At 38.8% G+C, this 27192-nt stretch overlaps 1 protein-coding gene across 2 annotated transcripts in view; it reads right to left on the bottom strand.

Annotated features, from left to right (window-relative positions):
* The window catches only part of ITGB8 (integrin subunit beta 8), a 48232-nt gene extending 21609 nt beyond the window's left edge, over positions 1–26623 (bottom strand). For both annotated transcript variants that reach the window (XM_086742484.1, XM_086742485.1), the window contains exons 1-6: positions 26437–26623; positions 12084–12169; positions 9261–9435; positions 6762–7008; positions 4826–4991; positions 2091–2249 (exon numbers count right to left, since the gene is read on the bottom strand). In XM_086742484.1, the coding sequence (XP_086598610.1) occupies positions 2091–2249; positions 4826–4991; positions 6762–7008; positions 9261–9435; positions 12084–12169; positions 26437–26563 (960 nt within the window). In that variant the 5' untranslated portion in view covers positions 26564–26623. The remainder of the gene's footprint in view (positions 1–2090; positions 2250–4825; positions 4992–6761; positions 7009–9260; positions 9436–12083; positions 12170–26436) is intronic.
* Between the last annotated feature and the right edge of the window lie 569 nt (positions 26624–27192).

Genomic DNA, 27192 nt, shown 5'->3' with positions numbered 1-27192 from the left:
CTAAAATAATCACAGGCTATATAACACTGAGAAGAAAAAAAAAGCAGGAAACCAGTACACTTACCTTTACAGACACTATTGTGTTATAATGTCAAATTTACTCCAGAAAATATCTAATACTGAGAAAGCTTTCCATTCTAGCCCTTTTCTATTACTAAGTGCATGCCCACTAATACACGAGGGCATGCAAGAATTAGCTTGTGGTTGAAAGAGATATGGGCTAGCAGCCAAAAAACACATGGGCCAAAATGTGCCACCACAGATCTAAACATCATTCAAGGTCATTTCCTTTGGGTAGCTAAAAAGACTACCTCATTTCACAAAAAGCATCAATAGCAATAATAGTGGAGATTTCTTCATCTATATGGGACAGTAAAATAACAATCTTTCAGCCTAGAATTCAGAAAACACTTTCTTCAGTCAGCCATCAATATGCCATAGCTCCTTAGAAAGGAAAGAGATTAATTCATTTTGTCTGTATTTTATATTGGTGAGGTTTCCAGCTGAAACAGAAGTTAATTTCTCAACTTGGATAAAAACCAAATATAGGTTTTGTTTTTTTTTTCCTGAAAGAGACAATATCTTTATTACCAAAGGAATCCTGAACACCAGAATAAGATTTGTACCTTCAGTAATTGTTAATAAGCAGAGCAAAATTCCTCTCATTCATAGTATTGAAATTAGGGAAAGAAAAAGAATGAAAAATAGAGATAGGGACACCATAACCTGTAAGTATGCTCTGTTTTGGGAAAGGAAAGTTTCAGAATTACTTGTTTTAAGTAGAACAAAGGAAGGGGTTGTTTTTATCCCAGGGACACTGTAGAAATACTGAAACTGAACAGACCGGCTAGAGGGAAATAAATAATCCTGACATCTGTGAGGGAATATCCAAGAGGTGACAGAGGGAGTATATGAATGCAAGAACATCAGATAATCGAAAATCCAAACAACTTTCCTGTTAGAACACTCTCAGCTCCCTCCTCCGCTCAGCAAGGTCTTGAACACCCACCGATTCCCAGAAATCTCCCGTATTTCATGATCACACACCATACAGCGGCTGCTTCCTGCTGCCTCACCATCCTTGCAAACGTCAGTTGCTGGAATTAAATTCAGGTCCAGCCTAACTTACATGTAGCCCTCACTGACTTCACCCGCGCTTTGCTGGCTTGGGCTGAACACAGGGTATATACTTTAACTAAGCGCAGCTAGCACTGAGAATAACACTGTAATGTGCTCTAATGATACCATAGATCATATTTCTGTTTTCTGGTGATTCAATGGCAATTAAGTAGTGATTCATGTTTCTTAAATACCTGATTCATATTTATGTAAGGAAATAGCCAAAGCAATTAAAAACTACAAACCTTAGGAAAAAAAATCCTTTAGTCAACCACTCATGACTACTTTATAGATTCCTAAAGAAATTATTTTGAAAGCTAAAAACATCTGCTGAAGGTGTATTATTTTGCTATGGCAGATTTGATGCAATTTTTTGCCCAGGTATGTATTACCGCACATTGGCTTTATACTGTGAGATTCGAATATATTTAATGCTACATTACCACAGCAAAGCTTTGTGGCAGAAGAATATTTTCTAGTCCATCATACTTGAATTAGCTCATTGCTGTTGTACATCTTCTGGTTCACTCTTACCAAGCCTTTTCAACCAATGCAACTACGCGTCTTCAGACCAAAAACCATGACCACTACCTTTGTCTTATTAGCAGGACTGCACAATTCTTACCTATCACCAGAATCCTCTTGTGCAAAATATCACATCAGACACTTCCTACTTACATTTTATACAAAATGTGTCTGATTTTATGACAGTAATAAAAAACCACACCCAAACCAGTAATATATTTTCCTCTGCTGTGTACTGTTGTCTCAGACTCCAAAATGCTTTATCCCAGACAAAAAGAATGGCAACATTTCCAGGTGACTGATTCTTCATTTCACAACTTGCATACTTGGAAAAATACTATTCTAATAATGGAAATAAAAGCAACGCTTTGGCAGCAATCTAAAAACCTCCTTTATGCAGTTTTACACTGCTTCTCTGAAGGCAGAATGTACGACATATACCTTACCATACTCGTAGCTTTGATGTACACATTATCTTTCAAATGACAGTTTCCATCATGGGGAATTACGATCCCTGCTAATTTACTATCAAGGGCCAGATGGGAAGTTTGATCTGTCATCACAAGAAGCAGTCGCTTTGCTTCTTTACGCCACCCAATATGGCTCTAAAAAGAAAACAAAATTAAGCATAAGAAAGCAGTAACTACCTATTTTCCAAAATAATAAATAAAAAAAAAAAAATGAATGTGAAAGTCTGCTTTCAGATATTACGCTGCCTAGCAGCACTGAGTTAAACCAGGTTATTTAAAGCATTTTGTGTGGAACTATATATCATGTCCTATATCTGAAAACTACCACTGCAAGTCAGAGATCCACTTACCATTTTCTTTGCTTTTTAAAGAAAGATCTCTCAAAATATATACAAGTTACGCATTATATATTGGGCTTGGGTAACAGCTGCCACATGTGTGTGTCACTATTAAATACAAATGCAAACGCATAGCATTTGTAAAATTCTCTGGGATCCAAAAAGCATTACAATCAGTAAATATGCATTCATTTATACATGTACTTGGTGCCTTCTTCTATTTTTACTTTATATTTACTTACTTTATATTCTTATCATTCTATAATTTACTTTTCCCACACAGAAAGGACATTGGCATGATCAGCCAATCAATAAACTAAAGTCTGAGTGTCTTCAGGCACCTGCAAATTGAGAAATTCCTTATTATGCAGCAAAATACTACATCTATCCACCATCCTAAGGGATTAATAGCGAAGTGGCATTCGCAAGGGTGAATTTATTGTGTTTTACAAAGTCAGTGATGTGAAGGAGGTAGCAGGCTAAGCTTATATATAAAACTGGGTTAGGTGCCAAGTTGTATTTCCCTAACATTTACTTCCCTGCAAGAAATAAACTGCTGCTCTAAATCAAAATTTAGAGGCACACATTAATCACCTCGTATTCTTTTTCATTATTCCCCCTCCAAGTTATTCCATCTTCTTCTTCACTAATTCAAATTTTCCTCCTTTTCCTCCTTCCTACAACGCTGCCTCATCTCTACTATTTCCCTTCACATTGCCTGAATGGGCATTATGGACCTTGTAACAGTAGGGATAGTAAGTACAAAGGGGTGTGGTGTCTTTCCAGCTTACATGTTAGGCATCAGCCTCCCTCAGACAATTCTAGACGGCATTCTCCTAAATAAGGGACATTTTAAATTTTATTTGTAACTTAAATAATCCCAAATTCTCCTCCAGCACCGTAGAAGTTTAGTCCTAAGACTCCATCATTTCACTTTGTCACCTCAAGACTCCTACCTACACACGCCACAGCAACCAAAATTTTAAAGTGGCTTCACGTCCTAACCTGTTACCTCTTGCAACAGGGATGTACTGGTTAAAGCAAGATGGACAAGTTATAAAGTTCTATTGTAGGCAAAATGAGTGCACATTAATATAAATTATAGTCCATGACGCTTGTTATGAATTGCACATTGTTCTCCTCCATTTTGGTTCACAATTCAGTTAGCAGGAAAGCCTCTCTATTCTCATGAATGTTTCCATTCTATTGTTTTTGGGAACATGTATTATTCTAGAGCTCACGTCTTAAGTGTGGAATGTGTCCAATGAAAAACACTGAATTTTAAGGAGTTTTTCTAAAGCTCCAGAATAATTTTTTTATAACAGTTGTGGTCACAGTGTCTATGAAGAGTGGCTTTTATTTACATGTTTTACAGCTCATCAAAATTTGAAAATAAAATTGGGCCAAACTATTCATTTTTAGTATAGTTTGGATTACTTTTTGTCCTTGACCCATTCTACTGCTCCAAAAAAAAAAAAAAAAAAGAATGTGAAGATGGACAAGATAAAAGAATTGTCCTGACATCATCCCAAGAGATGAGAAACACACCAAAAGCCTGTGATTTGGACAGGAGTTAACTTACTTTCTTTAAGAGGACCAGTAAGAGTATCTTAGAGAGCATTAGTAAATCCATGAATCAGCCAGCTTTCAAAATTTCTATTGCAGCACTATGCACAGAAGAAATACAACATGCAAAATAGTCCTTCTGAGCCAACAAATTCTTATTATTTAATATGCTTATAACTTGGAAACTACTGATGCAGATCTTTTCCACCTTTATCTGCATGGGAGAGATGGTGATGAAGTTTTATCAATATACAAAAGATAATTTTTAGTTGATTCATATTGTTTTTAAATAGAAATTGTTTAAAAACTGAGACAACATTGAAGTACATTTGTTTTCCTTATCTACACAGAAGATATGTAACTGATCCTTCAGTTTTCAAACACATTCTTAACTAGAAGAAATGTCAAATGGTATGTCTTCACTTAGGAACACAAGGAGGGCTTCAATGATTTTTGAAAAAAATGTTGTAATTGACTGCAATTAATGCATGTGCCTGTTCAAGCAAGAAGTGGTTGCTTTCATCGTCTATCCTATGTTGGTTAGGCTGGTTAAAGCCAGAATTTGAAGAATGTCATTAACCAATACTGAAAAATATTTCCTTACGCCCTCCTTTTACAGTTTCAATGGGAAACAGAAATGTGTAGCTAAGGGGGAAATAATAGAAAAGGAGGAAGAAATCTTACTATTATCAGGTCTAGAACTGACATTTTGAATTCAGGAACACTGAGCACCATTGTACCTATATAGAGATATATATACATCCATGTCTGAACTACCATTTAGTCTTTTGTTAATAAGCTCCTTACCTGGCACACAGCTGCTTGGAGCATTGCATCAAAACCTCCTTCAGGCGTATCAATATTCCCAGAAATTTTTTGTTTATTCACTGCATTTTTGAATTCTGCTATATTGTCAGTCAGGGATAGGACGTGAATATAACCATGAGGAGGCATACAATCTAAATTATAATCACTGTATAAAAAAAAACCCAAAACAAAACAAAAGTCTAACACATTTCATATTTTCTGTTTGAAGAAGATGTGAATATTGCATCCCTATTAACCCATAAAATCCCGTTACAAATGAAGATGTATATATGCACAGTAAAATAAATACTTAAAGGAAGAAGAATAACTCCACATGAAATTAAGTTCAGTTGGAATTCTTTCTAATTTACTATGAAAAATGTATTTTTTGGTATTTTATGGAAATGTATATAATATAACTTTTTCAATATAGTTACAGTACATATGTAGTGTTTCTGTAGAGCATGAAAAGAGTGGTATCAATGGTATGATCTCAGAGAATATATGATCCCTTTTGGAACATCTATGGAGCGGTACAGCTTTGCTTTTCATTATCCTGAGAAAGGGCTCTCGCACTGCAACATTAAGATCCTTTAACGGCTGGATACACAGGCTACCGGATCAAAACTAAAATAAAATTTAAGTTCCTACATCCACTAGTAGTAAGTAAACGTACATAAAACTAATGCTGAGATTACTGACAGTTAGCTCAGTACAGGGACGGGAAACTCAATTTTCAGTATGATCTTAGTTGTAAATTATACTTTTTGAAATTATGTATAAGGGAGAAAGTATGAAATTTGACATAAGTAAGCTAATGCCACAGCACTTATACAGCTCGTTGCTCTGCGACCCATTTATGGTAGTGGAATTTACGGCACAAGTTGAAGTGATCATCTGACTCAGAGATGCTGAGCAGGTTTCAACTCACTTAACTTCTGTTGCATACAGTGTAGGCATCCAGACTATAACCTGAGTTGCCTGCCCGCAACTCAGTTTACAGTCAATGAAGAGAAACTGGCACTGTAAGGATTAATACCTCTGCAGATGTCAACTTTTAGGAAAAAATGAATTGTCCTAGAAGTGCTAATTGGTCTCCACTCACTGTAGAGACAGTCTAGATGACTGCTTTATACATAGACATTCATATTTATCTAATGAATTCCACTACTAATGCTCAACTAAAAGAAATACTGACATAAAAAAAAAAGATACTTATGGACTTCACAGAACTTTGGATCATGTCTTCCCAGGAAAAATAATAATGAGCAAGAAGGTATGAACAGTTAGTATTAACTTTTCCAAGTATTATAGTTTATACAGATTTTAATTTGTTGTGAATAATCTTGTTCTCCAGAGGGTTTTGGAAGTGATCCTGCTCTTTATGTAAGTATTGAACACACAGTATAAAAGACGTCATGAAAAAAGAAATGCAATCCAGAACACCTTTCTTATTTAAAATGGGAGTTTGTTCGTATTACAATGGTGGAATTAGATCAGAGGATCACTTCTGTTCAATAAATGAGCTGAAAGAAATTGCATCACATTGACAAAAGCAGAGTTTTAAAAGAGTTAATGAATACATGACAATACACCAGAAGAGAAGTCCTAGGTCAGAAAGTACAAAATTTGTGATGAATCTAGGCAATATATATCCAAATTAACTAGGAACACAACAGCTGTGAATATGCAAAACATATTCAAATATACAAAGCAGCATGTTGTTTGGCTTATTTTGCACAAGGAAATATAGCACATTTTTGCTGATACAAAAACAGTTTTTCTGAAATCACTCACCAAATATTTCAGAAGTAATCACTGTATAATAATTTTCAGCATTTTCTTAGGAACTTTGCTTAAAATAAATATGTACAATACATACTTGTGTAATGAAATAATTTCTCAGTAGTACAGTAAATATGCAAAGATTACATACCTGCATTGGTTATGGATTCTACCTGGATGAATGCTAATATAGGGTGACACAGTTTTATCCACATAGGATCCAAATCCAAGTCGAAAATCAAGAGAAATATTCGCCATCTTTTTAGATAAAGCAAATCCAACGGAATTTAGCTTTTCTATATTGTTGTGCATAGAGGCTGAGACATCAACTAAGTAATAAAGATCCACAGGATATTTCTCTAGAGGACGAACTTTTACAATAAAGTTTGCTTCACTTCCTGATTCAAAAGAAACAAATAAGTTTATTTACTATTTTTGAATGGACACTCTTAAAAATACATTTATTTTTGCAGCAACCTCAGCACAATGTTGTTTGTGTCAGCAAACAGAAAAACAAACAAACAAGAAAACCTCCCAAGAGTAAATGAAACCTTGAAGCATCATTCAAAAATAAGCCATAAAGGCGCACTTTGTAAAACATCTTTTTTTTTTTTTTTTTCCTTCAGGAGAACTGTGCAATTTATTGTAAAAATCTGACTTCTCCCCATTTTCTTTTAAATTCCTTGTTATGCATTCCCTTTGGCATTACACCACAAAGCAGTTATGACTCACAAATGACACAGATTTGCAGACAAACTGCAGTCAGTCACTTCAAGGTTGACACTTCTAAGTGTGTCCTGCAAATAGTTTATCAGATGAGTTTAAAACTACATGTGTACCGTAAAGAGAGCACAGCCTGAAAAACTGATATTTCTGAATACATTCAGAAACAGAGTCACTAAAAAAAACCCACCTGAAACGTGACTTCTCTATTCATGACATTTACTAGTGCATATGACATTGCTAGATGGCATAAGTAAAGTACATGTAACAAAAATCTGACCCATAAAAGTTAAACATGTAATGTACTTTCTTCCAGTGGTCTTTGAACATAATCCACCTGAAAACGTCAGGATTTGTCTGTATCAGGTCTCGCATGAAGAAAACAGAATTTCAGTGTGCTATAACTTGTGTGTTTCCTCTTTGCCAACATAAATCAAATTACTTTTTGTCAATGACTCTCCAGGTCTCCAGTTTGCATATAGCAAGATGCTGAGTGCAGCTTTTATTTTTTCCCACATAAATCCTGACGGCTGGATGTATGTAAACAGTGACAAAAAAATCCCAGAATCAAAACAAAACCATCTTTGTCTGCATGATTATACTGTATCAAATTTCTCTTTTGAGGCACAACTATAGCTGTATATCTGTGTATTTCCCTGGGGTACAAAATACGGGCAAGATGTCTATATATCAAGTTATTCTTCTGGAGCCCTCAGAATTTCAGTCTTCTGCCTCCCTGATGCAAGAATGCCTGCAAAGCATATGGAACCCTAAACTTAATTTCACCATTTACTGACAAAAAGGTTAATTAAACAAAATTTTAGAAAGCTAAGTTTTTTTCTATGCATCCAATATCCCTTGGGAAATAAATGTGATTACAGACACATCTAGAGCTAGCTCAGTTCCTGAGATAATTTCTCAGTACAAAGCAGAGTATCAGTCATTTCTTTGGAAGAAGACTGGGGAAAGGAGAGGAAATGCTGATGTTATTTTATCAGTTTTATTATTATAAAAGATGGAAACTCAGAGTTCCTTTGTGCTTTACACTCATGCAGATCCTTCCTTTTCCCCTTGTAATTGACAGAAAATTATCTTTTATACAGGGAATATCAGCAAGATACTTTTCCTGTTCACTTAATGTTTGTCTACCAAGCAGTGATCCCTCTTAAATGACATATTTCTTTCTCCAATTATTGTTTGTAAAAGAAAGAAATAAATTACATTTTATGATATGAAACATAGCCTGCATCCCTTTATATCACCTTCCATTTCTGCTGCTGGCTACAGCTGTTTTAGAGACAGAGAACATACTTCGATTTAACTCGAGTTCAGACGAGGGCAAACAGAGATATACTAGAAAATCTCAGATCCAGAAAGGGACTTGTAGATTCTATTAGGGCCAGGTGTCTCACGTTTTATAAATGAAATGTTAAGCATCTAATACCTAAGTCTTCTTTAGGAATCCAGCCCTTTCTTATATATTGGCTTTGGTGTCTTCGTAGTTGTCTAGTCAATGCACTTAAAAGTAATCAAATAATCAAGAAACTTATCAAATTATGAATTTAGGAATTCTAACTCAAACTACTTTCACTAAGGAATACAGTTTATATGCATGTAAGGGAAAACTATTTGTGTAAGTAGATAAAGAATCAAGAAATTACAACAGAAAACAGAAAAGACTACCTAAGATCCCTTTTCCACTTCTTACTTCTATTATTCTGAACTTCAGCTACATTTGACAGAAACACTTCTTGCCAAAGACTGTACTTGAATATGGGAGCAACTTCATCAAGTCCTACAATATAATGTTATAGCATCGTTCTTCAAAATAATTATTCCAGCCGCTTCTTCACAAAATATCTGTACTTAATAGCACTGTATTTAGTTTAAATTGACTATAATATCAATATATTAGAGACAACCCAACCTGGACGCAGTTGGACTGAAACTTTTCCTGGTGTCACTTGTGTATTAGTTTCATGGTCACTGGGTATTGTGACATGAACTGTGGGATTTTCTACAAATTCTGATTGGCATCCTCTTTTCATTAAGTTGAAAACAGTGTCACAGCGTCCTTTCTGAGTTGCGTCGGCCATGAAATCCTGTTTTATAAGAGACAAAAAGTATAAAACAATCTGAGCTGAAAAAAACAACTGCAATATCTTCAAAGGAAAGAGAAAAACAAAATAATAGTCTTTGAAACAATAAAATATGCTACTATAATTGCATAAATTGTAGCATGAGTTCATGGAAGCCATATGTTTTTAATAAAGGCAATGACAAAATATTTAAATTAGAAGTTAAACCTTATTGCCACAATGTCTTTTTCTACAAAGGACAAAACTTTTGTATGAGAAAGAGGATCTTGCACAATCAGAACAAGCTGACTTTGGAAAAAAAGGAAACCGTATTGTCACCACGCCACTAAAAAAGTTCTGTGCTATGCTATGAGTTACTTATAGCAAGAAAATGCCATTCACACAACATCAAAACAGGTTAGTTTTCAGAGGAATCTACTGGTAATGTTACTTGGGCTAATACATAAAAGCCAGCTTTAGATTTATCTAATCTGAATTTGTCTATCACAGATGTTTAACTTTTACCCCATACCCTATACCAAATCCAAAGACCAGCTGGACGATATCATTTCAATTCCCAGAAAAAGGAAGCTGAGTACTACAGGACTGGACAGTTTAAGATGCCACCAACATAAAAAAAGCCCTGTAACAACAGAAAAAGTTATTAGTAGTAGGATGATCTCAGAAGCAGCACATCCTTTGTTGCAGTGAAAGGGCAAATTTGCCAAAACTGTGCCAACATGATCCAATGCAAAATTCCTTCCTGACCACAAATCTGATGATTAACATGATCCTGATCATGCAAGGAAAAAAAGACAGGATCCTTTGTACTCCTTCAAAGCATTGGTCCATCCCAGCCACAGCTGGAGACCAAACAATGAACAATCGCTGATATTTCAGAGGCAGATGGGGAAAATAAACAATCAAAAAGTGCATACAGCCAGCTGTGTATTAGAGAATAAATACTCATCCAGACTCTGAAAAGACCAGAGAAAGCCCCTGAAGAATGAGACTCGACAGACATATATCTTGTTTTACAAGTTCCAACTCATTTTTGAAGTCTACCTCTGATATATTTTTTCCATAACCTTCTTTAATGTAGACAATAGAGACTACTTTTTTAGGTTATTGCTATTTATATACCCTTTTCGATGTACATACATTTGAAAAAGGTAGATTTTTAAACATATAAAGAACTTAGGTACACTCATTGTTATCATTAATGACTGATAGATATGTAGCATTTTCTGAAGTTCACTGTGTGCAGTTATAAAGTCAAAGCATCTCAAGTGTTCCTCAGGGCTATTTTTCTCATCAAAAACATTGTTTAGATGAAGCAAGCATGCTAACCTGAAAACTGCTCCTATAACTTTACTCTGGAAAGTCTCTATCTCCATCAATATAGAGTTTGTCATTCCACAACCATGAATGGTGTGTAGGTGAACCCTGCTATCAAGGCATGGTCCAAAAGAGGTTGACAAACCCCTGGCTTTCATGAACAGCTCTCGGGATTGATAAGTGAAGCAAGAGAAGCAGACCAGAAGTGAAACCTAATCTAATCTGAGCGCCTAGTTAGAAGGAGACCTCCTGCAGCTCCTTAGCACTGGAAAGCTAGCAAGTACTGTTCCATGATAAATACAGATATAGCAGGATAAAACTGTGCCCTTTGTATTGTGGCCTGTGGCATCAGGCCACAATAATGGACCACTCCGCATTGTAATCCATTGTGCCATCTACACATGCCCTGAGGCTCCTCTTGGAAAACAAGCCTTCCATGCCTCTGTTGCATTACACTTCCTCGTACTTGTTTCAGTTAATCAGTCCAAGAAACAATATCTCTGATAAAGTTACACCAGTGCCTTACACTTCTCATCTCTTCCAGGCATACCCTAGAAATTCATCTACCTTCTCTGCTAATGAAAGCTACAACACATAATTTGCATGTGATGTTCAGGAGCATATGAGTTTATAATTGCCAGTTATATTCTTAAAACCTTTGCTGCTCTGAAGTGCTTAAAATAGTCCAGCCTTTCTCAAAATCATGTAATTAACTGGGTTGTTTTTTTTTCTGTCAAATAAAACCAGAAATTCACATATTCTTACAGTTTGCAAAGCAAACAGTTTCAGAATAATTCTTGCTACTTAAGATCTATCTTCTATGATAAGTCTCAGAACTGATAGTTTCAGGTGTCAAAATAAGAAAAGTATCATTTTTTCCATTTGCGACAGGGTCCTAAGATATGGTGAAGTCAAAATTAACTCCATTGTTAGTAAAACCTTTTGCTAAATTCAATAGGCATATATGTATAGACTTGCTCTGATATATAATGAGGATTTAATATAAATTACTGATAAGTAATTTTGCTTTTGAAGCCAAAAACTGTTGAACTCTCAAAGCTACTATAAGTCTGCCAAAGTTGTCTACAAAGCAGATGGAATGCATTAAGAAGTTCTCACTTTATTTAAAATTACTGCAATTTTCCAAATAAAAGATTGTATTTTCTCCTTTGGAAACAAAATATATTTCACATGATTTCTCAGGTTTTGTCTCCAGGGGTCGTTTAAAGATTTTATTGCTATTTCTCACTATAATTTTCACAGTATAAAAGTCTTTTATCTTTATAAAGATCAGAAGTAGCTAAAATATAAAGTCAAATGTAAAAATGCCATACCTCTTGAGCACACCATCCACACTCTGGACCCAAAGCAAGACACTTTGTGCACGTTACTGCATTTGAAGTGGCACATCTGTTTTCCGCTGCAATGAAAAATAAAACCAAACATTCATGATTTATGACGATCTGTGGGAATTGTAAAGTACCTAATTTTAAACCAAGATTTCAAAAATTACTTCACCAGATTAAGAGTGATGACAACGTATCCAAACAGAAGTAAAACAGAACAAAGACAGCCCAATGAGGGAATACTTGCAGTATTTTTTTGTAACTACAGTCTAGAACTATATGTACAGATTGAAAAAACTCCATTCTCAAGACCAAATTTTAAAGATCCTGATTTAGAATAATTTTGAAGTGAAAGTTTATCTTTGGCATGTACCTTGCTGATTTACTGCCTAACAAAAAAAAAAATTACCAGGTAGCTTATCTTTTCATAGACATTTTCTTTATAAGTCATTTACACTTGACTGAGTTATTCATTATTCACTCTGCATGGAACCTAAAATATTTTCTCACCTTCTACAAATATTCCCCCTCTGCAGTTTCTGGAATGAATAATTTCCTAGAAGAGGCAGATTTTTTTTTTTTTCAGAAGCAAATACAAATTTATCCAGCATTACGTGTGTCACAGATTGAAGACACATCATTCTGTAATAACAACTGCAGAAATTGTGCCTGCTAACAGGTCCATCAGCAAAGCCCTTTACACCCTTTTCACAGCTTTGCTTTATAGGTCACTGCTTAAGTTACTACTCTTTGCTAGGAAACTTTGGCAGTCAGGACTGAGAAGAAGAGATAGCCTTTTCAAAGGACTTGGTCAGCTCAACTTGAATGGCAGCAGAAGCGTATCATTTCAGCACGTTCAGCACAAGGCTCTTGCAGTCCAGTGTGTATTCACATAAGACAGAATTTGCCTGCCAAGAACTATGAGGAAGGCACATAATATGAGTTTTCAGTGCATAGCACAGTAGTAGTGCTGTTTAACAACCCTGCTTAGTGGTGTATTCAGCATGGCATATTATGGGATTATAAAATACTCTAGAAACAGAAGAAAATTAATTACTGCATACTGGAAAGGCTACATCTCTTAATTGGTCCATCATGGTTATATGTGTATCATTACACCACAACAGCTTGAAGGAAGGCTTGTTTTCCATCCAAAGATTTGGCTATATGTACTGTCTCTCAGATTATTTCTTTCCAACCTGCAATAATGCAAACCATCTCTCTGTTTAGAGTAACGAGAGCAACTTCTCACAGTGAAAAGCTGTATTAGGAAAACACATACTAAATTATCTTTTTAATCTTTATTTAACTGATTTCAGCTATGGATTCAAAGATGAGATCTCGTATCCCGTGAGCAGCTAGTCCTCAGTAGGTCACTCTGAATAACTGATGATCCACGGAACTAATCACAGCTTGCAAGTTATTAGTATCAACAACATATATACCATTACCAGCACTAACAAGATAGAAAAGCCTAGTAGAGCACAATTGCAGCATTATACTGCTAACATACAGGTTAGTGGCAATTTCATTAATTTCACAGGTCACACCTATATTTCTATTTCATATAAACTCCTGTTGACAATTTTTGGCATGCAGGCAATGTGAGAAAAGAAATGTATATGAAAGGTAGAGAAACTCTTACAGATATGATAGAAACAATAAGCTGAGAAGCAGCCCAGGAAGGTGCTGGAACAAAGGGAAAACTGATTAAAGGGTAGGAGAGGTGGGCAGGGATAAATAAAGGAGGAGTCGCTGAGCAGAGAGAAAAGAATAAGACAAAATTCAAAAGGTTTTTGTTTGTCACAAAAACAAACACAGCAAATTTGACTTGGATGTGAAAGGAGAGCAAGCTCATTCGGCACTGACACAATAAAACATCTTTGCATTTATAAGATGGCAACAGCACTTCATGTTCTGCGGTCTGAAAGAGCAGATCTGGAGACTGTAGAAAAAGTTACTGCAAACCACAGGAGAGGAGAACGAGGGTGAGGATTCCAGGTAGGTACCGACACGCATGGGGCTGTAGAGCTTGCCACCAATTTCCTTCTAGACAGCATCGGTAAAGCACAAAGACACAGGATGAAAAGTTGTTGAAGGAGTAAAAATAAAAGAATTGTAATTGTTCTTGGCCTAGAAACATCACTCCCATCTTCAACTGGATACCAAAGACAGCAGAGATGACAGGCATTACAAGAAAAAGAGAGTAAAGTGATGGATTCAGTAAAGTGTCATAGGACAAGGAAAGATAAGAATTGCTGATGGGAAGCGTAACAGTGGGTAAAGACCACCATGGGACAAAATAGGGAGGAGATGACACGAACTTTGAAGTTACCAATCAAGTAACATCCACCATAAGAGGCAGAGCTGCTCAGATAAGAATAAATAGTTGACAGGAAGAAATGAGACACCTGTGTATCTAGCCGTACAGACAAGGAATAAGCCAAATTAATTCCTGGTCATTGTAATCAGTAAACAAAAGTAAATCAAATAACAAGTTTTGCCTAATTAATTACCTGCAGTAATTTCTGAGACTCCTTTATTAAAATGTATAATCCTATCTGCGTAACACACACTTCCCAAAATTAAATGCCATTGACCACGTAACAAAACATTTGTTTCTTATTGTAATGTGCAATTGCTAAAAACAAAAAAAAAGTACATGTCTATGACTGGAACAACTGTATCATATTTCCAGATGTATCAGAAAACTGACTGAAAAATAATTGTCTCAATTTTTTTTTTTTTCTGTATGGTTAGGTACTGAATGTATTGAAGCTTGATGCAGTTTATTAATACAACTTATGTGGTAAAATGGGGGAGGAAGGGAGGAGTGTGTCTTTCTAAACTGCTAAGGCAGAAGAAAAGATCTTAAAATCCAGTTTGGGTTTTCAATGTGATCATGGCAGATGAAATGCTTTAACAAGTGAGATAAGATATACAGTATTGCTGGATGCAAACCTCTTTGCTGATAACTCTTCAATCTCAAGAGCCCCATTTTCACAACATGAAGTCACAGATTGGCAATTGACAACCTTGGTGCCATTGGCTCAATAACCTGATTTTTTTGGACTAAAGAGAAACTTGAAAAAGGTTTATTAAAGCCTGAGACACATTCTGGCTACATCACTACTGTAGTTCCCAAGTACATAGTCCCTCATAGCACTAACATTTATGGACATGCTTTCATTCACCAAATATTTATTATTCAGTTATAAGCCTACTCTAAAACCATAACTGGTTTAGTATAAACTTCTCAGTTTCTTTTAAAAATCATATGCTAAAGCAAGAAACATTTTTTTTAATGAGTTGGCTCAAAAAAGAACTGAGATTTTTTCCTGCCACTTTACCAAAAACAGAGTCCAGACAAGACTGAGTTACTGTGCAGCCAAAGCTAAGGGCAAGTTTCTACTGGCTTAGCTATAACTGATGTATGCCAAAAGGTATTTTCAACAAGGGCCAAATTTTGTGCTGGGAACTGCACAGGCATATGCATATAATAAAAAGTGAGTGCAGCACATTAAACTGCACTTTTCCAGTCTCCTCCGCAGAATACAGCCGTGCTCCGACGACAGCAGCTATTTACAGTGATCACAGGTGTGGCAAGCCTAAACTCTCAGCAACAAGATGCATCTAGGCAAGACAAATACCATATATGTTATAATCATATCCTGCCTCCCTATTACGAAAATAATGATCGGGGTATTTATCTCAGAGATGGGATAACTATAATGCACACTGGCATTTGAGAGGTGATGTTCAACGGGTTTTCAAACAGCACTTTGTTCAAGTACAGCCAAGAATTCGGATTTATATCAACTTCACTGTTGGTACAGGTTTGTGCTCGTTTTGGAGGGTGTACCATTTGCTTTCTTACAAGAGAAAGCCAAAATATAACTAGCAGCTTATACTCCCTGATCATGGTCCTCAGACTGTTGAACACTAGTCAAGGCAAGAAGATAAGAAATTATCTAGCCTCTACAGAGCTTTTTTCCCTTAAATTCTGTATCCAGTCTTGTTCTAGGGCAGCAATCAGCCAGGCTATTCCTCTCCACAGGGCCTTCAGTAACTTGAGCGCAGGATCTGTCTGTCTTCAGGAGCTAAACGTGACTTCTGCAGAGGGGACAGGCTGTAACTGTCCCAGCTAACACACAGCTTCTCAATTCACTTTGGCTGAATGTGCAGATACAATGAAAAGTATTGTAAAAATGTTACGGAGAGGGAATTTTTTCCGTGATTACTGTGTCTGACACTTACTTGCTCAGATTACAAGGAAAAAACGAGTGCCTGTGCTTTAACTGCCAATCCTAAAACCTAATCCTGGAGCTAGGGGGTTTTCCCCTCTTTTTCCAAACAAGCAATAATTCTCTCTACCCTTTGTGTTCTATGCCATGCTCTGAAAACAAGCTTTGTCACCACCAGTTTTTCCAAGAGGGTTACAAGGTACGCCTCAGAATCAGCTTTAAGAGGTCCTCACCTTTGCCCAGAAAAGGAGATTTCTATTTGAAAACTGTACATCTATTATACTTTATAATAAATTCCTAAGATTACTTGAGCAAAAATACCAGACAACTTTTCTTCCCTCTGCCCTTTTTCTATTACATACTACATTTGTTAATTGGTTTCACTTCTCTATTAATGGTTGTCCACTTTAGTTTTACTATTCAGACAGGAGCTAATCTGCACACTGATTTGAAAATATCCTTTGCCAGCAAGAGAAGCAGCAGTAAATTAAAACTCAGCATGTAAGAGACACGTATGTTTGCTAAGAAAAAGGTGGTGTGTAAAAGAAAGGTGCAAAACATGACTGGCACTGTTAAATCCCGAGCCCTGGAAAAGTACTTCTGGAAACTTGGCAAGTGAGTAAAAACACTTTTCCATTAAAACAAACAAACATACAAATCCAAACCAAAAAACACCCTAGACCTTCTTTTTCTACTAGTCATTAAAAAAAAAATAAATCAAATGTTACAGTGTTCCTAAAAAGAAAAATGGAGTATACTGGAAGAGATAAACCAGGATGTGGTTACAGAGAAATAAGATATATAAATGAGATATAAATAAGAAGTACACGTGTACATCTGGATAAATACAGTGGAAAGCATCACAAGTCCTGATGACTGATACGGGCTCCCATTTCTAACTCTGCCAATATTCGCCTAGAACTTTCAGGGTTCCCCAATTAATCTGCATCACCACATGAACACAGTACCCTATGAACATAAGGGGCATTACTGAGAACGACACAAATGATGTTAAAAGCCATCAATATGCAGAGTAATGCAGTAGCCTGCCTCATTGTATGAGACATCATGCCTTTGCAAACTCTGCAGCAAAATAACCAAGATCTTCCTTTTTTTTTTTTTTTTTGCACATTGCACAAGCTCTGAGTGACGCCACTGGAGAGAATTGATGCTGAGTATCAGCTGAACAAGGCAAAGGCAAAGGGGGAGGAGGAAAAGGGAGAGACCTCTGTCAACACAGCATTAGGAAAGCCCTGGCAAAAAAGGACAGTCACAGCTGAAGCTGGAAGACAGCAAAAATACCAGAAATCTGCTGTGTAATGGAGATGGAGTGGAGATGGAGTTCCCAAGCAGTGTACAGACACTTCCATAATTAGGGAACGATGTAGACATGAGGCTTCAAGGAGGTACTCCTGACACCTCTCTGAGCCTACATGTGTCTTTCTTAGCCTCATCTCTCTGAAAAGTTCCATCACTGATACGAATGTCAGGGAAGACTTGGAGAACAGAAGCCGCACATACATGCATATAAACTCCAGTTTTTCATGTATATGTATCAATTTAAAGGATTTTTTTTTTTCATTTTGTCAGAAAGATACATATAGCAGCATTTTGGGAAAGGTACTACCCAAAATAGCTACTGGTATAGCAGTTAGGACTCACAAACACAGCATTCAAACCACAGCCTCAAACATGACCTTGACTTGTGGGAGACAGCTATTGACTACCCCAGACTGACTTTGTTCCCAAGCCGCACTGCAGAAGGAAAACAAGCAATGTAACCTTGAAATTTTTCACAACACAATTTTTGTTTCTTGGCCAACTTTACTCGTAGCCTCTCCTTTCTATGAAACTTCCTGCTTTTACGGGAGATGGTTAAATTTTGTTGATGCAATCCATGCCTGTAAACAATGAGTCAAAGACTATTTGGCTTCTGAAACCAACCCATTCTGTCTCTTGCAAATGAAAACACACAGGACAATTTACTCTGATTATATCATTAGAAGAGACTCATTTCCCACAGCCATTAGCTTTTATGGCACAGGTTTGATAGTCCTGTTTGCACAGCTTTGCACCAATAAAAATGCAAAGCGTACGGAACCGGAGAGCTTAGATCTTTTTTATTAAATCCTTTGATATAAAGGGAACTTCAGGATGTGCGGAGCTGTATTAATTCCCTTGTTTGCTAGGATGGCACATGGGCATAGTATACTCTAGTCATTTCCAGCTGCTAGAATCTCCCTTGGAGTTGGCCAGCTTGGATACAGTCATGCTGCTCGAGCGAAACCTGGAACGGCTACTGCTGTATTTCATTGCTAATTTGATTTCTTATGTATTAGTAAGCACTGCTAGCAAGTAGCACATCAACAACCTAAAATAGTCAGTATATTCCTGTGTATATTATAAAGTCTTTACTTACATATGAGGTCATGATGAATATAAAGGTAGACACAAATGACTATTTTTTGCCTGCTTAACAAGTTTACCTTTGAATAAAAGACAAGCCCAAGCTGTAGCTCCCACCATCTTCTACAGCTCCACCTCCTCAAACCAGGCCCTCAACCCCCAATCCACCTTTCCATTGCATATTTTGTCTTCACCACAAACTAAATATACAATAGAAAGGTGTTGCTTTCTGCCCCATAGAGCACTACCTCTTCCTGGCACTGTGCCTTCATTCACAAACCCAGAGGCAGTGCAGAGGATGGGCAACAGCTCAGGGACGTTTCTTCCCAAGGAGTGTCACCACAGACCACTCGATCACAGGTTCTTAGTCCATAGCAACGCAAACAGCTCACTTCACTTATTTTTATCTGCATATATTGTGAGGTGGAAGAAACTTACTCTGCATTTCAGACCGTAGTTCTCAAAGTTGAAAACCTAACGGGACCAGTCCCTCCGTTCCGAACACAAAATTATAACTGAATTGTGCTTCTACAGAATTTTTTTCCTGAAACAAACCAAAAGCTCCGAACCAAAATATGTCTGCATGCATATATTAGGAAGACATGTCAGGGTTAAAACAAAACATTCAACACATAATAATACATATTTTACACTCACAATGAGAAAACCTCAAGAATATTAACTAAAAGCTAAGACTGGTATCAGAGCAGAAACCACCACTCCTTAAGGACTTGCAGTGTGTAGCACACAAGTTTGGGAGGAGTGTTTATTCAGCAGGGCTATTTTAAAAATGTTATTGCCTTCTGGAATACAAAGTGGTTGGTATTTGTTATTTCAGTAACTTGCTTTTCAATAGAGTTTTCAATCTTCAAACATGGTGATTGGCCCTGAGACAAATAGAATGTGGTAAAAACTTTCTGGGATTTTCTTCTAAATTACTTGTGTTAATTTTATGCTCTTTCAATGCAGAAAGAGTTGGAGGTCATATTTTAATTAACTGTGTGATAACATGGCACAAAAGACTCTTAAGATTCCATTTGATGATCACCAGCTGAATTAAAAGACCTTCAAAGGTGAGATGAAATAAACTACAGTGCTTTTCCAAATATATAGATCAAAAATCAATTAAATCAAAGACCTTGTAAGAGAATAGTGAGACATGAGTTTCTCAAATAGGAGATACGTGCATTGTTCACAAACAAAAAAAACCCAAAACCCAGCCACACCTGGATAGGAACAGACACTGGCCAATCTCTGCTTTATGTTTATATAAGCCTGTTTGGTTTTCATAATTTGGGGGCGAAAATTACACAAAACATGACCGTAGGCTATAAAATATGCAGACTCACGTACTAACTATAACTACTGGTGCACATGCACTGTTTGAATGAAAGCTTCTGCTTGGGCTTCTGCAAGTAAGTATTCACATATGTGTATGGTCTGCAGGTGCAGTTTAAATGCTCTGTAAGGGACAGCCTTCAAACACGCAAATTCAAGATTTTAAACAGGTAGTGGTTTATTTAATGTCCTGAAGTAATAATGCCACAACATTTCTGACAGTAAAATGCAATCCAAATAGTTTTGCTTAGATTGGAAGAACATCCTTGCTGATGTCATTATTTAGATCATTTTGCATCATTTGTGCCAGAGTGTAAGCTGTCTCAAGTTTTCTTATTTCCTGGGAGTCCTGTTTGCACAAGAAGATGGGCTCTTGCTCCAGCTTTCCAGTAAGAAGCTCACATCTGAAAGAAGCAAGTGGTCCTAACCCCTGTCGCTCTTCAGAGATTAAACAAAAATAAATTGTAGTCTTAAGTACAGTAGAAAAAGTAAGATTCACTTAGCCTAATTCCCAAGAAGGAAGAGATTTTATTTTGGAAAGGGCAGTTACTGGTTTAATCAGACTTGGACTACTTTTGTGATGCCACCACGCCTCACGCAGCTGTATTCATACCACAGCTACAACAACAGCAAAATACCCAAAAGTTTTCAAGATTTGAACCCAATGAAATGCTGCTGCTAACAACTTAACCCCCAAGTTAGACGGCAGAGAAGAGCCTGAAGAAAAACAAAAACATCATTCTACCTGCCTGAAGCTGAACAATTTTCCTTATCCAGTAATTATAGTTAAAATCTCCATCTTCGTATCTTTTGATAATTATGCATATTTCAGACTCATTACTGTCACCATGGGTAATAGCGGGCAAATTACAATGAACTCACTGGAAGCATCAAAACATATGAAGAAAAAAGTCAATTATGAGCTTTGCAAACTTTTCAATTTAGGCAAATATAGCCTCAGCTAGAAGTTGCTTTTTGGGCAGCTTTCTAATGCTGTAAATTCCGATCATCCTGAAACACTTACATTTTGCTGAAGGGGTTATTCTTGTTCTACCACCAGAACAAGGGGGAATCCTGAATGGCTGGTGAGAAGCTTACTTCTATTCTTGAAAAAAGGTTCCATTACAGTGGACAGTGAACTAATTCATTAGAGCCCTACTTCCTTCCCAAAAGCTAAACTAAATAGCCCAAGTCCATTTATGTAAACTGCCAAAAGAAAAAAAAAATCTTTTAATAAAGTTCAAGTGCTTAGAGAAGAATAACAGACCATATCCTACTTTGTCCATCATAAATTATGCCTATCTAAGCAGATCAGAAAGAACTATTACATCTTTCCACTGGTTAGACAGAAGTCAGCAATTAGTAATGGACAAATAGAGCAGCTTTGAAGACAGATTTTGCTTGAAAGGAGGACATAAGTAGAAAGAGAAAGATCAAGGCCTTAAGAATTTGATTTTTAAAAACCACAAAAGTTTATTAACACAAAGGAATTTATATTCTTCTCCAGAATTTTGTTTTCTGTACATTCAACTTGAGAAGCCAGCTTTACACCAAAATGTCTGCACTGCCAGTTACAGTAAAAACACAGGAAAGTTCACATACATGATTCTTGAAAATATACCATATGATTTCAGTGTCATTAATATATTTTAAGAACATTGAGCAAAACTCAAGACACAAAGCCATTCCACTTGTCCTTCTTACCCTGAGAGAACTCACTAAATCCCAATCACTGCCCAAGATACACCTATGCCAATACCAAAAATGTATGGTTTTGCTATATGCAGTTTTAAAAATGTACGTCGGTGATAAATAAAATAATTCATGTATGTAGTGTAGATTTTCTTTTTACAATAAGGCTAATGTTTCTAATGTCTGGCCTATTATAAAGAAGTGAGATCCCCAGCTTCTAAGGACTTGCCTTCCAAAATAATGATGAACATGACTTTCTGAAAAAGTATTGATAAATATCAGCAGCCTATGTCAACCTAGAGAATTTGTAAATATAATACCTTACGTTTCTCTTCTCATACCTCCTACTGTAGATTAATAACTAATACAAATTGTCCCAAATTCAAGACACAATTAACATGGACGTATCATCATGAGCTCTTTCTAGGGACTTGAAAAACACTACCAGCACTTACATACTTTGCGAAGTATAAGGGAGATTATAATCTGATGTTTTAATGTCCTCTTGTTGAACATAAAACCAGAGGAGGGCTTATTTGACAAAGATTTTCTTAAGCTTCCATAAAACTCACATTCTGACATCTTTCTGGCGCTCTGGAGAGGTAAATTAAACTTAGATTGTATTTCCATGGAAAATCAAATTTATTCATTCAGGCCTCTTGACTAATGGGGTGTAATTCCTGCTCGCTCAGTTGTTGCAGCTCCAGCCCTTGAAAGTTTAAGGACCAGAAAAGAAGCTACTGCCTGTTCAAACTGCTGTACAGAGTATTCCTGCTGCATGCAATCTTCAGGCTGTCTTCACAACCTCCTTCAGCAATAGCAAGTCCTAAAGGACGTAGAATCAGCCTTCCCAGAGCACCAAGAGTTACTGCTCCTCTAGTTGGCAAACTGCTCAATTTCTCTCTTTTCCCACTCTCACCCCATCCCAAAAATCTGTAGCATGGAAACATTGTAAATACTATACATGCAATGACCAGTATCATTCAGCTTGCAAAACATAACAACAAAAAAAATCTACCACATAAAACCCCTGAAGAGACATGAAATTGCAACAGATTATGAGAAGTGTATGATCTGCAAAGCAAATTTATGCATACCATTGGCGTAATAAGCTCCTTGGGCAACGTGCACGTAAGCAAACCTCCCCCTCACTGTTCCTCCAAACTGGAACCTACAGCCCTCTCAAACACCCAGGTTGGCTTTCCCGAAGATGGTCCAGTACCCCTAGGGAGCAGATCACCCACGCACATTCAGGAAATTAAAAATGAGTTCTCTTCTTCTTGGATTGTTTTAAGCCTTAGGAAAAGCAGAATTGTCTCACAGTGCTGAGTATCCCATACAACACAGCTTCTCCCACTGAGCCCCAAAAGGAAATGGGCCAGCATAGATGAGAAATCAACAAACACCAATTAAAGCTATCATGATGTAGCACTTATTTCAGACTTCTTTGTTTTTTTTTTTTTTTTGTGTAGGGACATTTCCTGACCACTTCTCTTCCAAACCAGCTCTTCCATGGGTGGTTTAAATGACTTTCCCTATTCCTTTGAGAAGTAACACAGTAGTGATTTATGACACTTTCTAACCAGAGGGAACACACATGAGAATCTGACATGACAAGACTGGCAAAACACCAAAAACCCAGAGGGTGGAACATTAATGAATCTGTTTGGCATCAGAACTCATGCTATTAGGATAAATCAATTCACAGTTGTCCCTGCCATGATCACAGATCCTTTATTTTCCCCAAACACCTAACTGGTCTTTACAAATGACACTCTAAAGAACACTGAAAATACCAACTTGAAAAGGGTTGAGAGATTTGGACTAGATCTTGGACTAGATGACCTTTGAAGGTTCCTTCCAACCCTAACCATTCTATAATTTGTCAACCATGACTATATAACAAAATTGTTGTGTGACTGTTCTGACTCTTAAATCAGTCATAAAGATTTTCACGCCATCCCATCCCTGTGTGCACGTCTCAAGTAAACTCTGTTTACTTGAGTCAGCCTTCCCAGAGCACCAAGAGTTATTGCTCCTCTAGTTGGTAAACCGCTCAACTCCTCTCTTTTCCCGCTCTCATCCCATCTTAAGTAAACTCTTGAAATAGTAAACTCTGTTTACTTGAGCTTCATACAGGAATGACTACCTAGATATTTCTGAAAGCATGAAATACTTTAGTTTTCAAATTCTAATATAGTAAAAACTGTTTTTGAGACTCTGCTGAACCAATGTCCTCTCTTAACCTTGACCAGTTAGTAATTTCTCCGTATTTAAGCCCTACATACTCCATGTGCTTATACTCTCTCGAGTATAAATTTGAGATCTGTAGAAATCACTATGGAACTCGCTCCATTCTTATGTCAGGTATTTGTTTTAGTTGGCTTAGTGAACCGCAAATTTCCTTTGGTGAGGCTTACTGAACAAGGGACCCTTTGTAGAAGGTGGCAGCACTAACCTTTTTATCTGAGCTTACCGAACCTTTAATCTGGGAGTTACAACTTTACAGTGTTGTGAGATTTCCTTTTGTGCTCCTCGTAACTCCGAACCCAGGGTCAAATTCTACTTTTACTTATCCTTGAGCAGTAACTCACATCTCAAACTGCAGTTTGCAGAACAAGTATCTCAGGTAGCATCAAACCATGCATTTTTTTTTTCAATTAGAAGAGCCACAAATGCTCCAACAAGAATGAATAAAGTTGAGTTCCATGTACACTTCATATTCATTCCAGTCCCTTAGAACTGGAGATTCAATGCAACAGACATGCAGGTTCTGCCAGCTCTGCACATAAATAAACTGAACTCACTGATCGCACAGGAACAGCATGATGCTCTTCTCCGTGCCCAGCACTGTCAATGCAGAAGCAAAGAGGAGTGGCTGCTTCAACAAAGCTGTGCTGCCAAATAGCTGTACATGGAGCTGCTGCCCAGAGTGTCTCTCGGAACAGCCTGCACATGTTCAAAGAATCCAGGTGGTGCTGCACTGGCTGACAGAGCTATCACAACCAAAAGTAAAAAGCACACAACAACAATAATAATAATAATGAAAATTTCCATGTGTTCATTCAGAGAAAAACAAAACACTCTTGCTTCAACTGTGGCTCTAGCCTGTCAAGTGATTATGTATGAAGGAAAGAATTCAGTGTGACTTTCAGCTTTCATGAATTAGCAGAGGTTTCAAATGAAAAAACAAGGTCTATTTGAGTTACAGTCTGCTCAGTCTGTGAGCTGTTGTGACAATAAACACGTAACCCATGACGTAGCACACATGTATATTTTCACTATCAAGCACAACAAAGACAGCAGGCATCCTTCCGAGCAAAAGCCCCACGCACAACCTTCCCCTGTGGCATTCTGTTCTCACGTGTTATTTGCTATAGGGTGCACCCAGGAGCTACCCCCATGAGCAAGCACAGCCCTGCACTCAGGCACAGAATTATCCTCTCCATGAAGTTTCAATTAGCCTTTCAACTCAATTACACTGTATAAGAAAGAATCTGGGATACTAACTACAAAATGTCATGTTTCATAAGAAATTTAATAGTATTATATTTTATTTTTCCTATTGACATTTAGTTTGGTTTTGAATTCAAAATATGAAGCCAAAAAAGCAAAATAAATTATCCTATGAAAGTTAACAAATTATTCCATTGTTTTTAATAGCACTGGGCAAATCCCATTGAATTAGGCATGAATTTGTCACATATACAATAAGGAACTTAAGACTAATACACTGTTCCCATTGTAAATCTTCTTTTCAGAGGTTACATGTTAACATTTTGAATTAACTCCAGGCTTAAACTTGGAATCTGCATTTATTCCATAAGTGGAAAAAAAGAAAAAAAAAAAGGAAAGGTGATTGACACTTGATCTGCTTTTCTGACCACTACCAGTTAAAAAAGATCCTTTATGAAATACCTGACTAACCTGACAGTTCTGTCTGATCATCTGCTGTACGATCTAAGGTGCACAGACTCCTCTCAGCCCGCCCGCATCAAAACGAATACCCGGGGCTTCAGGAAGCCCTTCCACAATTTGAGGGGTTATCCACATTTACTAGAGCCTTTGCCACCACCGCAGCTCCCGCTTTGCCACCACTGCAGACCTGTCAGCGTACACCTTACCCCAAGGTAAAGAGAAGACAATTTTCCCGTAACTCTCCCCATTTTAATCCCCGCCACTAAATGCCATGTGAAGGATGTAAACCCGCGTGTTTCCATGCCTAAGAACTGTCCACCCGCAGCTTGCGACCCCCACGGGTACGCCGCTTCCCGGAAGCTTGCAGAGGGTGACCAGCCACTTCAGGACCCGTGGCACCCCGAAGCGCGACGCTCTCCGTGGGCACCCCACGGCTCCGTGAAGGCAGGACGTCCCCGGGATGGACCATTCAGTCCGGGGCTCGCACCAGCGCTCCTCGGGCGGTGTGAAGTTTGGGCAAGGGCCAGCCGCCCCGGTTCAGCTCTTCCCGCAGGTGCCCGCCAGCTCCGCCGGGCCGGGCCGGGCCGATGCGTGCCTGCGGCGGCGGGGCGGACCCCGCTGTCAGGGCTGCGCCCCGGGGGCAACCGCCCAGTCCAGGCACGGCTCCCCCGCCCACGCACGGCCCACGCGCGAAAACCAAACCCAACCGCAACCCCGAGCAGCCGAGGGGCTCGGCAACTTACGGCGCTGGCAGAGTCCCGGCACGGCCGCCAGCAGCCGGGCCGCCCCCAGGAGAGCTCCGGGGCCGCGCTGGTACTTGGGCACGGAGACGATCCCCGCGGTGAGGCACGCCAGCAGCGGCACCCACATCGTGCGCCGCGGCCGGCACCGCTCCCGTTCTCTCGCCCTCTCCTCGGGGCCGCGTCTCGGCGCCGCGGCGCGCTCAGTCCCGGCCCCCGCGGGGGCGGCGGCGGCAGCAGCGGCGGGGCCGGGGGAGGGGCGGTGGCGGGCCCGGCACAGGTAGGGAGCGCGGCGGCGGGGCGGGCGCGGGCCGCCGCATCTCAGGGGCAGCGCCCGCCGCGCCCCCGCGCCCCGCGAGGGGCGGCCCCCCGGCGGCGGCCGCAGCAGGAGCGGCGGCGGGGCCCCTGCCGAGCGTGGAGCGCGGCTCCCTCCATCCGTCTCCAGTCCGCCGCGCAAGGGGCGCCCCGCCGCCCGCCCTGCCCTGCCCTGCCCGGCCGCAGGGAGGCACTTGGCACCGCGCGGGGAACGGCGGCGGCTCCGCACCTCCCTCAGGGAAAAAACCGCCGGTTGTCCCCGCCCCCCACCCTCAGGCTGACGGCCCCTCGCCGGGGTGCCGCGCCGCCAGGTGGGCGCCGCCTGCCCCTGTCCCGAGCCGCCGCTGGGTCCGCTTCTCCACGCCGCGGGGCCGGGGTTGCGGGGAGGGGAGGCACTGGAGCGCAGCCGCCCAAGCCGTCCGCAGAGCCGTCGGGCCCCGCCGC

Source organism: Chlamydotis macqueenii, chromosome 2, assembly GCF_036417535.1.
Source record: "Chlamydotis macqueenii isolate bChlMac1 chromosome 2, bChlMac1.mat, whole genome shotgun sequence".
In the NCBI taxonomy this organism is placed as follows: domain Eukaryota; kingdom Metazoa; phylum Chordata; class Aves; order Otidiformes; family Otididae; genus Chlamydotis; species Chlamydotis macqueenii.
This window is presented reverse-complemented; position numbering and strand designations above follow the sequence as displayed.